The 14,468-nt window shown below is 50.0% G+C and overlaps 1 protein-coding gene and 1 long non-coding RNA gene across 4 annotated transcripts; one reads left to right on the forward strand and one right to left on the reverse strand.

Annotated features, from left to right (window-relative positions):
- Nucleotides 1-1,480: 1,480 nt before the first annotated feature.
- LOC134733923 (uncharacterized) lies at nt 1,481-9,408 on the reverse strand. Its single transcript, XR_010117419.1, has 2 exons — nt 7,841-9,408; nt 1,481-1,817 (listed from the first exon to the last, which is right to left on the reverse strand). It is a non-coding gene; the product is annotated as an uncharacterized lncRNA (long non-coding RNA).
- On the forward strand, nt 5,117-11,674 carry HAPLN2 (hyaluronan and proteoglycan link protein 2). 3 transcript variants are annotated; one of them, XM_063624868.1, is made up of 7 exons: nt 5,117-5,460; nt 5,893-6,083; nt 9,416-9,524; nt 9,756-10,109; nt 10,301-10,417; nt 10,550-10,732; nt 11,050-11,674. In XM_063624868.1, exons 3-7 carry the CDS (start codon nt 9,440-9,442, stop codon nt 11,331-11,333), a joined length of 1,023 nt encoding a protein of 340 aa, XP_063480938.1. In that variant the 5' UTR covers nt 5,117-5,460; nt 5,893-6,083; nt 9,416-9,439; the 3' UTR covers nt 11,334-11,674. The 3 variants fall into 3 exon arrangements, with proteins under 3 accessions (XP_063480938.1, XP_063480939.1, XP_063480940.1); XM_063624869.1 differs by having other exon boundaries at nt 5,942-6,083; XM_063624870.1 differs by having other exon boundaries at nt 5,983-6,083.
- The last annotated feature ends 2,794 nt before the right edge of the window (nt 11,675-14,468 follow it).

The following is a 14,468-nucleotide window of genomic DNA, read 5'->3' on the forward strand; positions in this document are numbered from 1 at the left end:
ATGAGTGTCAAGCAAGCTTATTAGAAAATGCTCTAGACAAGGTGTGGTGGCTCATGCCTGTAATCCCAACAATTTGGGAGGCCTAGGTGGGTGGATCACTTGAGGTCAGAAGTTCGAGATCAGCCTGGCCAACATGGTGAAGCTCCATCTCTATTAAAAATACAAAAAATTAGCTGGGTGTGGTGGCACACGCCTGTAATCCTAGCTACTTGGGAGGCTGAGACAGGAGAATCACTTGAACCCAGGAGGCGGAGGTTGCAATAAGCCAAGATCATGCCACTGCACTACAGCCTGGGTGACAGAATGAGATTCCATCTCAAAAAAACAAAAAAAAGAAAAAATGCTCTAGTGTGATATCAAAAAAGCAAAACAAAGCAAAACAAAAAACAAAAAACCAAAAAATCCTCATTTTACCTTTTCCAAGTTTCAAGAAATTATTCTTTCACAGCAAAGAAGAACTCATCTAGCTTTAGAGATAGGCTACCTGGGTTACTTAGTAAGTATACAAACTTGAACAAGTTACTAACTTACTAAACCTTTCTGAGCATCAGTTTCCTGGTCTATAAAATGGGAATAATAATACTGTGATAGAGTTTATTTCTCCCACGTGAAAGAACATACAGCTATAAGTTGGGGTTCACTTTTTTTTTTTTGAAACAGAGTCTCACTCTGTCACCAGGCTGGAGTGCAGTGGCGCAATCTCAGCTCATTGCAACCTCCGTCTCCCTGGTTCAAGCGATTCTCCTGCCTCAGCCTCCCGAGTAGCTAGTTTCACAGGCACGCACCACCATACCTGGCTAATTTTTGTAATTTTAGTAGAGACGGATTTCACCATGTTGGCCAGGATGGTCTTGATCTCCTGACCTCGTGATTCACTCGCCTCAGCCTCCCAAAGTGCTGGGATTACAGGCGTGAACACGGCGCCCGGCCAGAATTCACTTTTTTAAATTATTTCAATCCTGGTCTGAGAATGGTTGATTAATACGTGTAGATCTTACTTCTGGGTTTGTTTGACCAATATGAGATTGGAAGTGAGAATCTGTACAAACTGAAGCCAGACCCCACCTAGACTGGCCAGAATGAGAAGACAAGCCAGGGATTTGAGACACCAAGCTTTGAGTCCTGGGAGAATAAGATGGGCTAAGAAAATAAACAGTCAGCTGGGCGCGGTGTCTCACGCTTGTAATCCCAGCACTTTGGGAGGCCGAGGCGGGCGGATCACGAGGTCAGGAGATCGAGACCATCCTGGCTAACACGGTGAAACCCCGTCTCTACTAAAAATACAAAAAATTAGCCGGGCATGGTGGCGGGCGCCTGTGGTCCCACCTACTCGGAGAGGCTGAGGCAGGAGAATGGCGTGAACCCGGGAGGCGGAGCTTGCAGTGAGCCGAGATTGCACCACTGCACTCCAGCCTGGGCGACAGAGCGGGACTCCGTCTCCAAAATAAATAAATAAATAAATAAATAAATAAATAAAATAAACAGTCAAGATTTTGAGATATTTAATTTGGAAGGATAGTTGAGCAAAAATACAGTTTAAATGGTCCACTTGAATATCAGCAGTGAACTGACCATTATAAACAGAATAACAAGTGACATGATTATTAATAAGTAAAATCTAATTTTACATCTTGGTAACTTTGCAAACAGCTTCTTGACATTTGCCTTTTACTGTTCCTTGTGCTTTCCGTTATTTCACTTTACCCTCATCTACCTCTGAGATGGGCAGAAGAGGTACTACTTTGTTTGACTGAGAACTTCATACAGTCAGGAGCTTCATAAAGTCATTTGCTTCTGTGTCTCTGCAGACTGAGGCCCTTTAGAAAATAATTTAAATAGAATGGAGTTTCCATTGTGCAGATGAAGTAACAGGCCCAGCGCTGAAGCCTGGGCCTGTGTCACCTAAGGTGACACTGTGGCGGAACTGTAACTAGAACACAAGCCTCCTGTCCTCTACTAGAAGGTCTCCTATGCCCAGCAGCTGTAAAGGTTTGTACTGCAGAGTTCTACCTTGCATACTCCAGGCCTCTATATGAGGCCAGGAGTGGAGTCTAGGAGAGTGTCCAAATAAAGCACCAGGCTGAGTTCAATGTTGCTGCCTTTTGGCCCTGGAGAAATGCTGGAGAGCCAGGCATGGGGGTGCCCGCCTGTAGTCCCAGCTAATCAGGAGGGTGAGGCAGGAGAATCACTTGAACCCAGAAGTTTGAGGCTGCAGTGAGCAATGATCGCACCACTGTACTGCAGTTCTAGGCCACAGAGACAGATCCCATCTCACTCTCTCTCTCTCTCTCTCTTTTTTTTTCAGACAGAGTCTTGCTCTATCGCCCAGGCTGGAGTGCAGTGGTGCCATCTCGGCTCACTGCGACCTCCGCCTCCTGGGTTCAAGTGATTCTCCTGCCTCAGCCTCCCGAGTGTCTGGGACTACAGGCATGCACCATTATGCCCGGCTAACTTTTTGTATTTTTAGTAGAGACGGGGTTTCACCATGCTGGCCAGGCTGGTCTTGAACTCATGACCTCGTGATCTGCCCGCCTCTGCCACCCAAAGTGCTGGGATTACAGGCATGAGCCACCGCGCCCAGCCAGATCCCATCTCTTAAAAAAATTTTTAGAGATCTCATCTCTTAAAAAAATTATTTAAAAAATGTTGGAAAGAGAAAGACTAGAGAGAGCCATGCCTTTTAAAGTCCTCCCTAAAGTGTCATCTTACCAGCCCTTCCAGTCATTCACACAACAATCCTAGTCATAAACTGGGACCATGCTTGCCATCACCAGGGGTCAGGAAAACTGGACAGCTGAACCTGCTTGGATGGTGGAAGCCGAGTGTAGGGGTTAGAGAAGGAGATGTCGGGACTCCGTGCTTGTCTGGAATCACTCCACCACACTCTGGACAGTAGGTATACGACTGACAAAGCCCTTCCTCAGAGATGCTGGGTCAGTGAGGAGACCGCAACTTGTCTCAGCCATCTCACTCCACCCCCGTTTCAGTGTCTGGGGGGAAACTGAGAATGAAAGTGACCTTGAGTAAACTAAACACAGTTTGGCTATTCATTATATGTATTCCTGTCTGTTCCTTTCTCATTCTATCCTCACTGGGTTGTTTTTGCATATATCAAATAGTTCTAGGCTTTCCTCCCTGTCAAAGTCAGCCTTTTATGGATTTACATACCAGAGACTTCCAAGCCACAGTTTAGAAGTGATTTGTGGAGAAAGGAGCAGTAAATTTGTGGAGAAATGAGCCTGGGAATGGCCGTAGTGACCAGGCTGTGGAGCCATTTATATCTACTTCTCCCTCTGCTGGAGGCTGTTTGTTTGAGTTGGCAGGAAGCCAATCAGATGCACTGGATCAGGGTGTCCTGTCCAAGGAGACAGGGGGCTATTTGTCTTCTCTCATGAGAAAGACAGTCGTGGGAGGAGGAGGGAAGCGCTTAAGAACAGGGATGGAGTAGACAGGGAAAATATAGTCAATCAGATCTCTCAAGAGTATAGTCAGCCGGGTGCAGTGGCTCACGCTTGTAATCCCAGCACTTTGGGAGGCCAAGGCAGGAGGGTCACTTGAGTCCAGGGGTTCGAGAGCAGCCTGGGCAAGATAGGGAGACCCTGTCTTTACAAATAATTTTTAAAAGTTAGCTGGGTGTGGTGGTGCACATCTGTGCACCAAGCTACCCAAGAGGCTGAGGTGGGAGGGATCGTTTGAACCTGGGAGGTTGAGGCTGCAGTGCGCCATGATCGTATCACTGCACTCCAGCCTGGGTGACAGAGTGAGACCCTGTTTCAAAAGAAAGAAAGAAAGAAAAGTATATTCAAGGTGAGCTTCCTATTATTAGATATGGCCCAAGTGAAAACCTGAAGCTTGTCTGAATTGGACAGCCAAGGAGAGAGGCAGAAGAGGATTAGTGGAAAAAGCAGAAACTTCTAGGCTTGACTCAACGACTGTGTTGTGCGTGATTTGGGGCAAGCCACCTTCCTCTCTGTCTCCTCCTCTAGTAAATGTTCAGCATCCTAAGGTCTCCAGCTCTGAAAGGGTATGATTCTTTTTTTTTTTTTTTTTTGAGATGGTGTCTCACTCTGTTGCCCAGGCTGGAGTGCAATGGCACGATCTCAGCTCACTGCAACCTCCTTCTCCCGGGTTCAAGCGATTCTCCCAGCTCAAGCCTCCTGAGGAGCTGGGATTATAGGCGCACACCACAATGCCTGGCTAATTTTTGTATTTTTAGTAGAGACAGAGTTTCACCATGTTGGCCAGGCTGGTCTCGAACTCCTGACCTCAGGTGATCCACCCACTTCAGCCTCCCAAAGTGTTGAGATTACAGGCGTGAGCCATAGTGCCCGGCCTCTTTTTTTTTTTTTTTTTTAAATTTTTAACTCAAAGAACATGAAATTATATGGTTTTAATAATGCAAAGCAACTTCCATGGGGCTACAGCAGAGAGAAAATAAGGCTAAAATGGGCCTGGCACGGTGGCTTACGCTTGTAATCCCAGCACTTTGGGAGGCCAAGGCGGGTGGATCACGAGGTCAGGAGATCGAGACCATGGTGAAACCCCGTCTCTACTAAAAATACAAAAAATTAGCTGGGCATGGTGGCGGGCGCCTGTAGTCCCAGCTACTCAGGAGGCTGAGGCAGGAGAATGGCGTGAACCCGGGAGACGGAGCTTGCAGTGAGCCGAGATCGCGCCACTGCACTCCAGCCTGGGCGACAGTGCGAGACTCCTTGTCAAAAACAAACAAACAAAAAAGACTTTAGAGAAAGTGAATTTCCATCCAGGAAAATTAAGGATCCCCTTCTGAGTACTTTAAAAAGGTTATCTATTTGTGCTGAGGGAAGAGGTAGAGTATTAGGGAACCAATAAGATAACCTCTCTTTTGGAGAGATTTCCAAAGTCCTTCTATCCTCAGAAATTCTCATGTTCCTCCCCAGGGACAGAAAAATCCTCCTTACTGTCTAATCTCCATCTCTCCTATTGCAATGCTAGCCACTCCCTTTGCCCTCATGGAACCCAGCCTTTCCCCTGGCCTCAGACAAAATCTCTTTAGAGCCCTGTAGTTTGGAGTGTTGAGATCCCATTTCAACCTTTTCACCATCCGTTCTCTGCCCCTCACCCTATTCTCTTCTTCTTGGGGATGTCAATTCCTGTTCTGAGCCCGCCCCCCACCCAGGCCCTTTTCCGGTGGTATGTGCCAGCCGGTCCTGCATCCCACATCCCCAGCTGTTGACATTTCATTGCCATTACCCACAGAATAAAGAAAGGGGCCCTGTTATTCAACAATAGGGGAAAAGACAGAGACAATGGGAAATTGTGCTTCCGATGGGGTGGGGACTGAGAAGGAAAGGACAGACAGACAGACAGGGGGTTGTACAGAAGAGGTCCGGTTTCCTGAAGCAGCTGGAAGTCCTGGATGGTTCCCACCTGAGAGTCCGTTTGCAACGGCAATGCGCACTCAGGCACCAGAGGGCAGAGGTGAGTACTCTGTTGTGGGGAGAGGGGAGATGGGGATGCTGCTTAGATGAGGCGCATATGGAAAGGGAGGCAGCTTGAGCTTGGCAGTTACGGATCTTTGAGCCACATTTAGAGTTCATCCCCATCCCCATCAGTCCAACACCTTCATATCCACCAATCAATCTACACCTCTCTTGTTCAAAGGCATCGAGAAACAATGAAGCACCTCACTTTCTGCACTCTTCCAAGCTATCATTCCTGGGTTGCTCCCTTTATGCCACTCCCCTTCATGGGTTCCCAGCCCTCATCCCAACCCAGCATCTTCCCCTGGTCCCGGAATAGTGATTTCCACAGATATAGTCACAGGGCTGGACACCGGTCTCTTAACATGGCTTAGTGGACTGATGGGGGTGGGGGTCGTTCTTGGCACCTTGGCTTCTTCTTTGAGCACAGGACAGAAGCTTTTCCTCAAAGGTGCAAAAGGAGCAACTGTGTTGAACAGGGGCTCAAGTTCCAGGGTTTTAAGGTGCTTGGAACTCCCAGGAGCCTGGCAAAACCTTCATCCAGAACCTCTTCCTCAAGCAAGACAAAAAGCTGCTAAGCACTGCTCCCTCCGTCTCTGTGAAGAGACCAACTTCTAACAGGTAGGCAATGGAGCTGCTGAGTACTCTCATTTTCTGTAAGAGGTGTGAAGAGCATGTGTGTGCACTGTTTTGAAATACAGAAATACAGATTAGTGATTAAGTGCTTGAGCCTCACTGTCAGATCTGGATTCAAATCCCAGCAAACCTTTCCTCTTACTAGCTGTGTGACCTCATTTCCTGAAATAGGTGCACCTTGGTTTCAGCACGTGTACAATAGGATTTATAATTGTTTCTGCCTCAGGATTGCTGGGAGGAGTAAATATAAAAATATGCATGTGAAGTGCTTAGAGCAGTGTCAGGCACATTCAATTTTAAACGTGTTCATTTGAGCTATCATTATTGTTGGTCTCAGTCCTCACGATCATTCTTACTTACGAAGTTCTCCTATAAAGAAGTGGTTCTCTTGCTCATGTTCGCTTCCCAGATACTTTCACCTTTAACTACTGAGAAGTTTTCTGTGCTTAACTTCCGTTTCTCCTACTGCAAGCTGGTCTTTGGTCCTCATCTGCAGGAAGATGGAGCTCCATTCTTTAGATTTCTGGCGACTTCTCAGGGTGCTTCCTCCATCTCCCCATTCCCCATCCCATCTTCCCATGAATCCTTAATGTAAGTTCATTCATTAAACTACACACACTTATTTAACACCTACTATATACCAGAAACTATGCTGGGAACTGGAGATAACAGCTAACACATACACAGTACTTATTACATTCCAGACACTATTTCAAGCATTTTGCATAAATCAATTTATTTACTCCTCACAACTACTCAGTGAGGTAGGTGTGCTATTATTCCCCACATTTCACTGATGAGGACACTGAGGCAGAGAGAGGTTAAGTAACTTGTGCATGATAATTAACTTATGCATAGTCATGCAATTAGGAAATAGAGGAGCCAGATTTGGAAAATGAATACAGTGAAGTCAAGATGTCTTCATTTTTTTTTTTTTTTTTTTTTTTTGAGGCAAGGTCTTGCTCTATCCCCTAGGCTGGAGTGCAGTGGCACAATCTTGGCTCACTGCAACCTCCACCTCCTGGGTTCAAGCGATTCTCCTGCCTCAGCCTCCCGAGTAGCTGGAATTACAGGTGCACGCCACCACGCCCAGCTGAATTTCGTATTTTTAGTAAAGACAGGGTTTCACCATGATGGCCAGGCTGGTCTTGAACTCCTAACCTCAAGTAATCCACCCGCCTCAGCCTCCCAGAGTGTTGGGATTACAGGAGTGACCCACTGTGCCTGGCCCAGTCCAATTTTTTTTTTTTAAGGTCAAAGGGATAAGAATGATACAATAGGTGCTGGAGGCGGTGGCTCACGCCTGTAATCCCAGCATTTTGGGAGGCCAAGGAGGGTGGATCACCTGAGGTCCAGAGTTCTCAAGACCAGCCTGGCCAACATGGTGAAACCCTGTTTCTACTACAAATACAAAAATTAGCCCGGAGTAGTGGCGGGTGCCTGTAGTCCCAGCTACTCGGGAGGCTGAGGCAAGAGAATCGCTTGAACCCGGGAGGTGGAGGTTGCAGTTAGCCGAGATGGTGCCATTGCACTCCAGCCTGGGCAACAAGAGTGAAACTCCCTCTCAGAAAAAAAAAAAAAAAAAAGAAAAAGAAAAAGAATGTTACAATAAAGGAGGAGCTGGGTGCAGTGGCTCAAACCTGTAGTTCCAGCTACTTGGGAGGCTGGGGTGGGAGCATTGCTTGAGCCCAGGAATTGGGCAACATAGTAAGACCCTGTATCTTATTAAAAAATCTTTTTACCGGGAGGCGGAGCTTGCAGTGATCTGAGATTGCACCACTGTGCTCCAGCCTGGGCAAGAGAGCGAGACTCTGTCTTAAAAAAAAAAAATTTAAAGGGGGGAATCAACTACTGTACTGAAATAGATAATTGCATTTAAAGTAGTTTTTAAAAATAACTTTATAATTTTATATTTTTTAACTTCATAATTTCTGGAAAACCTCCTTGATACACTCTATATATGGATACATATTATGTTCAAATTCACACTGTTAAGTTTAGGTGCTAATAAAAGTACTTGTAAGACAAAAAACGTCCTGGCTGGGTGTGGTGGCTCATGCTTGTAATCCCAGCATTCTGGGAGGCCAAGGCAGAAGGATTACTTGAGCCCAGGAGTTCAAGACCAGCCTGGGCAACATTTTGAAACTCCATCTCTACAAAAAATAGAAAAGAAAAAAAAAAATTAGTGGGGCTTCGTGGTGTGTGCCTGTAGTCCCCAGCTACTCAGGAGGCTGAGAGGAGAGGATGGCTTGAGTCTGGGAGGGCGAGGCTGCAGTAAGCCATGATCATACCACTGCACTCCAGTCTGGGTGAGAGAGTGAAACCCTGTCTCAAAAAAAAAAGGTCCCCAGTCCAGCAGATCACAGTGCACTACAGTGTGGCAAACTGGGGGTGAGTAAAGGTTTCCCAAAGGAGGTGAGGCCTGTGCAACCAATGCAGGCACAAAGGAAAGGAAATGAATGCAAACTTGGACTATGTGGGAAACTGCCAGAAGTCCAGCATGTCAGGGGCGCAGTGCAGAGGCCAAAGTGGTAAGAGGCGAGGTGGGGGCCATGCTGGAGGTGCAGGGAGCAACTAGATTATAGACAGCCTTAGAGGCTGTGGTTATCAGATTGGATTTTATCCTCAGGGCAACTGGGAGTCACTTTCAAGCAGGAGAATGACAAGGCCAGGGCCGGTGGCTCACGCCTGCTGTAATCCCAGCACCAGCCTTGTCAACGCAGCATGACCTTGTCTCTACTAAAAACTTAAAAAGAAAAAATTAGCTGGGTGTGGTGGCACATGTCTGTAGTTCCAGCTACTCAGGAGGCTGAAGTGGGAGGATCACCTGGGGCTAGAAGTTAGGGGTTGCAGTGAGCCATGATCATGCCACTGCACTCCAGCCTGGACCATGGAGCAAGACTCTGTCTCAAAAAAAAAAAGAAAAAGAAAAAAGAAAAAAAGCAGGAGAGTGATAAGATCATTTTGACTCTGGCTTCAAGATGGAGAATGGGTGTTGGGAGAGGATAGAGATGAGCTGGCAGTCCAGATGGCAAGCTTGGGAAGTAGCACTTGTGATGAGGGGGACAGGTAGAGGAGATGCTAAATTAGTACCTGCAGGCTGAGAGGATGTGACAGAGGAAGAGAGAGGAAGGGGATTGCTACTGCCTTCTTCCCCTCATCACCTTCCTTTTGTCACCAACCCCTTTTCTCTGCCCCAGTGGCTTCCAGCTGGACAGTCCCTTCTAGGAATCTCTGATGGGAGTTCACCCACAACCCTGCTCTTCCCCACCCTTTTGCCCCAGTCCTAAGAACTGCCCACTCTTTGTGCCCTGCAGACAGTGCTGGGCTGACCCCCCATCATGCCAGGCTGGCTCACCCTCCCCACACTCTGCTGCTTCCTTCTTTGGGCCTTCACCATCTTCCACAAAGCCCAAGGAGACCCAGGTAAGACCCCAGCCCAGGCCAGAATCTGGGGAAGGCTTGGGGAGACTGCAAGTGTGGGGAAAGGGGAAAGGGCAGTTGTTGCAGGTACCCAGGGAGTGAAAGTCATTGCTGAGAAGGCAATGGAGGAGAGGATTGGGGAGCTCTGGAGAAAGCATTTGGGGAGCAGGGTCTGATGGGCACTTGGGGCAGTGAGGATCGGGGGTTCCTGTCACTGTGGCCCCCTCTGCTCAGCATCCCACCCGGGCCCCCACTACCTCCTGCCCCCCATCCACGAGGTCATTCACTCTCATCGTGGGGCCACGGCCACGCTGCCCTGCGTCCTGGGCACCACGCCTCCCAGCTACAAGGTGCGCTGGAGCAAGGTGGAGCCTGGGGAGCTCCGGGAAACGCTGATCCTCATCACCAACGGACTGCACGCCCGGGGGTATGGGCCCCTGGGAGGGCGCGCCAGGATGCGGAGGGGGCATCGACTAGACGCCTCCCTGGTCATCGCGGGCGTGCGCCTGGAGGACGAGGGCCGGTACCGCTGCGAGCTCATCAACGGCATCGAGGACGAGAGCGTGGCGCTGACCTTGAGCTTGGAGGGTGAGGCCCTTCCGCTCCCGCCCCATTCCTCTGTAGCAGGCGGGGCCGCCTCGCCTGGGTCTTCCAGGGCTCCTTCCCAGTATCTCCTCCGCACCCCTAGGGACCCCAGCTCCCTCTCCCAGGCCGCGCCGCCCTTCCTCCCCCTCCGCTCCCATCTGCTGGCCCTCCCCAGGATCCCCGCCACCCCCTAGGTGTGGTGTTTCCGTACCAACCCAGCCGGGGCCGGTACCAGTTCAATTACTACGAGGCGAAGCAGGCGTGCGAGGAGCAGGACGGACGCCTGGCCACCTACTCCCAGCTCTACCAGGGTGAGCGGCCGAACCCAGCACCTCCCAGGCCCCTCGGAGCTGTCTCAGGGGCCCGAGAGAGGGCGCCAGGCGAGCTCAGTCTGGCTCCTGCCTGTGACGCCTCTCATCCCCGACCTCGCCGTCTCCCGCCAGCTTGGACCGAGGGTCTGGACTGGTGTAACGCGGGCTGGCTGCTCGAGGGCTCCGTGCGCTACCCTGTGCTCACCGCTCGCGCCCCGTGCGGCGGCCGAGGCCGGCCCGGGATCCGCAGCTACGGGCCCCGCGACCGGATGCGCGACCGCTACGACGCCTTCTGCTTCACCTCCGCGCTGGCGGGTGAGGCGTGGGGAGAAGGCAGCGTCTTCGGGCGGGGTCTGAAAAATGTGGGGGACCAGGAGTGGACCTCAGCTTGAGATCAGGGCAGGGTCTAAGGGTCCCTCCAAGGCACCACCCTTCCATCAGCCCGCCCGCCCGCCCAAGCTCCAGCTCACCTCTCCAAACCCTCCCTGCACTTCTGCCTCGATTCCCCAACTCCTGGTATCCAAGCTCGATCCAGCACCTCTGCGGTCCCGCACCCCAACTCCGCCTCCTGGGTGTCAGCCGTCCCGCCCCGCCCACCCTGCTCTCGGTCGGTGACATGCTGTGGTCCCCAGGCCAAGTGTTCTTCGTGCCCGGGCGGCTGACGCTGTCTGAAGCCCATGCGGCGTGCCGGCGACGCGGCGCCGTGGTGGCCAAGGTTGGGCACCTCTACGCCGCCTGGAAGTTCTCGGGGCTAGACCAGTGCGACGGCGGCTGGCTGGCTGACGGCAGTGTGCGCTTCCCAATCACCACGCCGCGGCCGCGCTGCGGGGGGCTCCCGGATCCCGGAGTGCGCAGTTTCGGCTTCCCCAGGCCCCAGCAGGCAGCCTATGGGACCTACTGCTACGCCGAGAATTAGGCGCCCACCGTGTCCCCTCCAGCGCGCGCGAAGAAGCTTGGGAGTCGTGGCGGGGTTCTCTCGCCACCCCTTTCCGGAGAGCCTCCCCTCCCTCCAGACTCGGAGCGGCCTCTCCAGACCTGCCTTCCTAGCCGGGGGCTGCGGGCCTCGGACCCCGGCTGGCCCGGCGGCGGGGAGGGGAGGCGGGGGCGCCCCCGGCGGCGAGATGCGGAGGTGACCCTCGGACCCGCTGCGGTTCGCGAACCCCAGCAGAGGACTCAGTCACCGCCGGGGGGAGAGAGAGGCGGCCGGAGGCATTAACTGACCTCTGAGTACAGCAATAAAATAACCTGGGGATCTTTTGTGTTGGGTGGAGCTGAAAGCGCTGCGAGGCGTGGTGTGTGTGTGTGTGTGTGTGTGTGTGTGCGCGCGCGCGCATGTCGGGGCTGATGACCTGGGATCCTGCGTGCCCACTGAGCACCTAAGACAGGGTAAGGGGCAGGGCTGTTGCTGTTAAGGGGTGGGTCAGCGGAAGAGCGGGAGTGCCGCCGGAGGGCACCAATAGGCCAAGGGAGAGGGAGAAGTGGAGACGTAGTGGGCGCCTGGCCCAGGACCCACGCAGGAGAACCCAGCATGTTGTTGCGCCAGGCGCCACGCGGGGGCGCCGCACACTCACCTAAGATAAGTTCAAATCTGCCAGGGGTGCCCCATGCCACCAGGCCTACCCTATGTGCCCCAGATAACAAATATAAGACAACTTAAACATATTTCAAAATGTACAGGCTGCAGACCTCCCTGAAGCGTTTGCGGGGACTACTGTTAAAGATAGCAAAGTCATATTGTTGCTAGAATTGACAGGAAATTAACCCTGCAGAAGGAGGAGGCAAATACCAACCACCAGGGCCACCAAGGCAAACGGGGAACTGGACAAGTAACATTCTTAACCCGTGGCTAAAGGAAACATACTAGCAATTCAAGAGACGAATTCTAATGTTATTAATTCACTTTTTCATATCTATATTGGTGTGTATATACATAGGTTTCTAACTATACTACAAAAAAGCCTGAGCTAGATAATACTAATGAATGGGGCAAAGAGCACGAACACGCTAATGGTGCTTGATATATGTTGTAAAATTGATTTCCAAGGGGGTTCTTGCTATAATTGCTAAAGAGAATTCATCCTATGGAACATTATATAAGGGACAGAGAATGATAGAATGAACAGCGTCTTCAATAACCATCATGCAGCAAATGAGATATTTGTGCCATTTCCTAAACCTTGATTTTCTCATCTTGGCAAGGGATAATGATGTTTGTCTTTTGTGTTTGTTGTGAGAATCAGTTGAGTCATTGCATGCACTGGGTAGTACATGCTTGGTACACATAATAGGCACTCAAGTGGTACCTATAATAATTAATAATTATTGTGATTACAGTAATATGGCAACAATAGTAGTTTTTCAGCTTCTTATCAGGCAGCCTGGAGGGTTGCTTGTCATATGGCACTATATTAATCAAGATCAGGTAGATTATGCTGTGAAAACAATTCCCAAATCTCAGATAACAAATATAAGATGACTTAAACATATTTCAAAACGTGCAGCCTGCAGACCTCCCAGAAGCGTTTGCACTATTAAGGATAGGAAAATCAGGCCCGGTGCTGTGGCTCATGCCTGTAATTCTAACACTTTGGGAGGCTGAGGTGGGCGGATCATTTGAGGTCAGGAGTTTGAGACCAGCCTGGCCAACATGGTGAAACCCCGTCTGTACTTTAAAAATATAAAAATTAGCCGGGCGTGGTGGCGGGTGCCTGTAATCCCAGCTACTCAGGAGGCTGAGGCAGGAGAATTGCTTGAACTCGGGAGGTGGAGGCTGCAGTGAGCAGAGATCGCACCACTGCACTCCAGCCTGGGCGACAGAGTGAGACTCCATCTCAAAAAAAAAAAAAAAAAAAAAGATAGGAAAGTCGTACTGTGGCTTAAAATAACAAAGGTTTATTTCTCACTCAGGCTACACGTGCATTGTGGTCAACAAGGGAGTTCTTATTTTTGTCATTCAGGGACACAGGCTGATAGAGTAGCCACCATCTTGAATACTGTCAGTCACCACACTAGCAGGAAAAAATAATAAGAGCTCTGCAGGGTTTCACAAAGGCAATTAATAGCTCCCACCCAGAAGTGACACCTGTCCCTTCAGTTCACAACTCATTTGCCGGAACTAATCACATGGCCCCACCCAACCACAAGGGGGCAAGAAAGAGCAATCCTTCCTTGGCCTAGAAATAGGAAAACTGGAAATATTTGATGGACAGCATCAGTGTCCACCATAAGCACCAAGGAGAGCAGTCTAGACTCTCTCTTAGACATAGTGGTAGTCACCCATCCATCTACCCCTTTTCTGGGTTTTCTAAGCTATTGCCTATGATGAAGTCAGAGACCCAGAAAGCCAAGATACTGGACCCCAGCAGCTCAGCCAGCAGGAGGATAGCTCTTCTTCAGTGTAATGCCTTCAGCCTAAGGGCAAGAGACCATATAAGAAATGGTCTCCGGCCAGGTGCAATGGCTCATGCCTGTAATCCCAGCACTTTGGGAGGCTGAGGAGTTTGGGATCAGGAGTTTGGGACCAGCCTAGGCAACGTGGCAAAACCTCATCTCTACAAAAAAATACAAAAATTAGCTGGGCTTGGTGGCACACTCCTGTTGTCCCAGCTACTCAGGAGGCTGAGGTGGGAAGATCGCTTTAGCCAAGGAGGTCAAGGCTGCAGTAAGCCAAGATTGCACCACTGCACTCCAGCCTGGGTGACACAGCAGAACCCTGTCAAAAACAAACAAACAAACAAACAAAACAAAACAAAAAAAACAAAAAACGGTGAAAAGGGCCATAAGAAGAGCTTTCCATTTGCTGCAAATCTCCATTTCTTCAATCACAAAACCACAATACCACTCATTCCTACAACTGCTCTGTATATTGCTATCACCATTATTTCTTATTATAGAAACATACACAAAAGTAGGGAGAATAGTATGATGAACTACTCCATCACCTGGCTTGACCATTATCAAAATTCCGCCCTTCTTTTTTCATGAGTCCTCTCAGTCATGTTGGGTTTTACTGGAGTATTTGAAAGTAAATCCCAGATATCCTATCATTTCA

This window comes from Symphalangus syndactylus, chromosome 12 (genome assembly GCF_028878055.3).
Source record: "Symphalangus syndactylus isolate Jambi chromosome 12, NHGRI_mSymSyn1-v2.1_pri, whole genome shotgun sequence".
NCBI lineage: Eukaryota > Metazoa > Chordata > Mammalia > Primates > Hylobatidae > Symphalangus > Symphalangus syndactylus.

Excerpts from the sequence above, each read along its gene's own strand:
- HAPLN2 (XM_063624868.1), top strand. The coding sequence starts at position 9,440 with ATGCCAGGCTGGCTCACCCTCCCCACACTCTGCTGCTTCCTTCTTTGG. Across the intron at positions 9,525-9,755 it reads CAAAGCCCAAGGAGACCCAG|CATCCCACCCGGGCCCCCAC; the intron begins GTAAGACCCCAG and ends CCCTCTGCTCAG. Across the intron at positions 10,733-11,049 it reads CTTCACCTCCGCGCTGGCGG|GCCAAGTGTTCTTCGTGCCC; the intron begins GTGAGGCGTGGG and ends TGTGGTCCCCAG.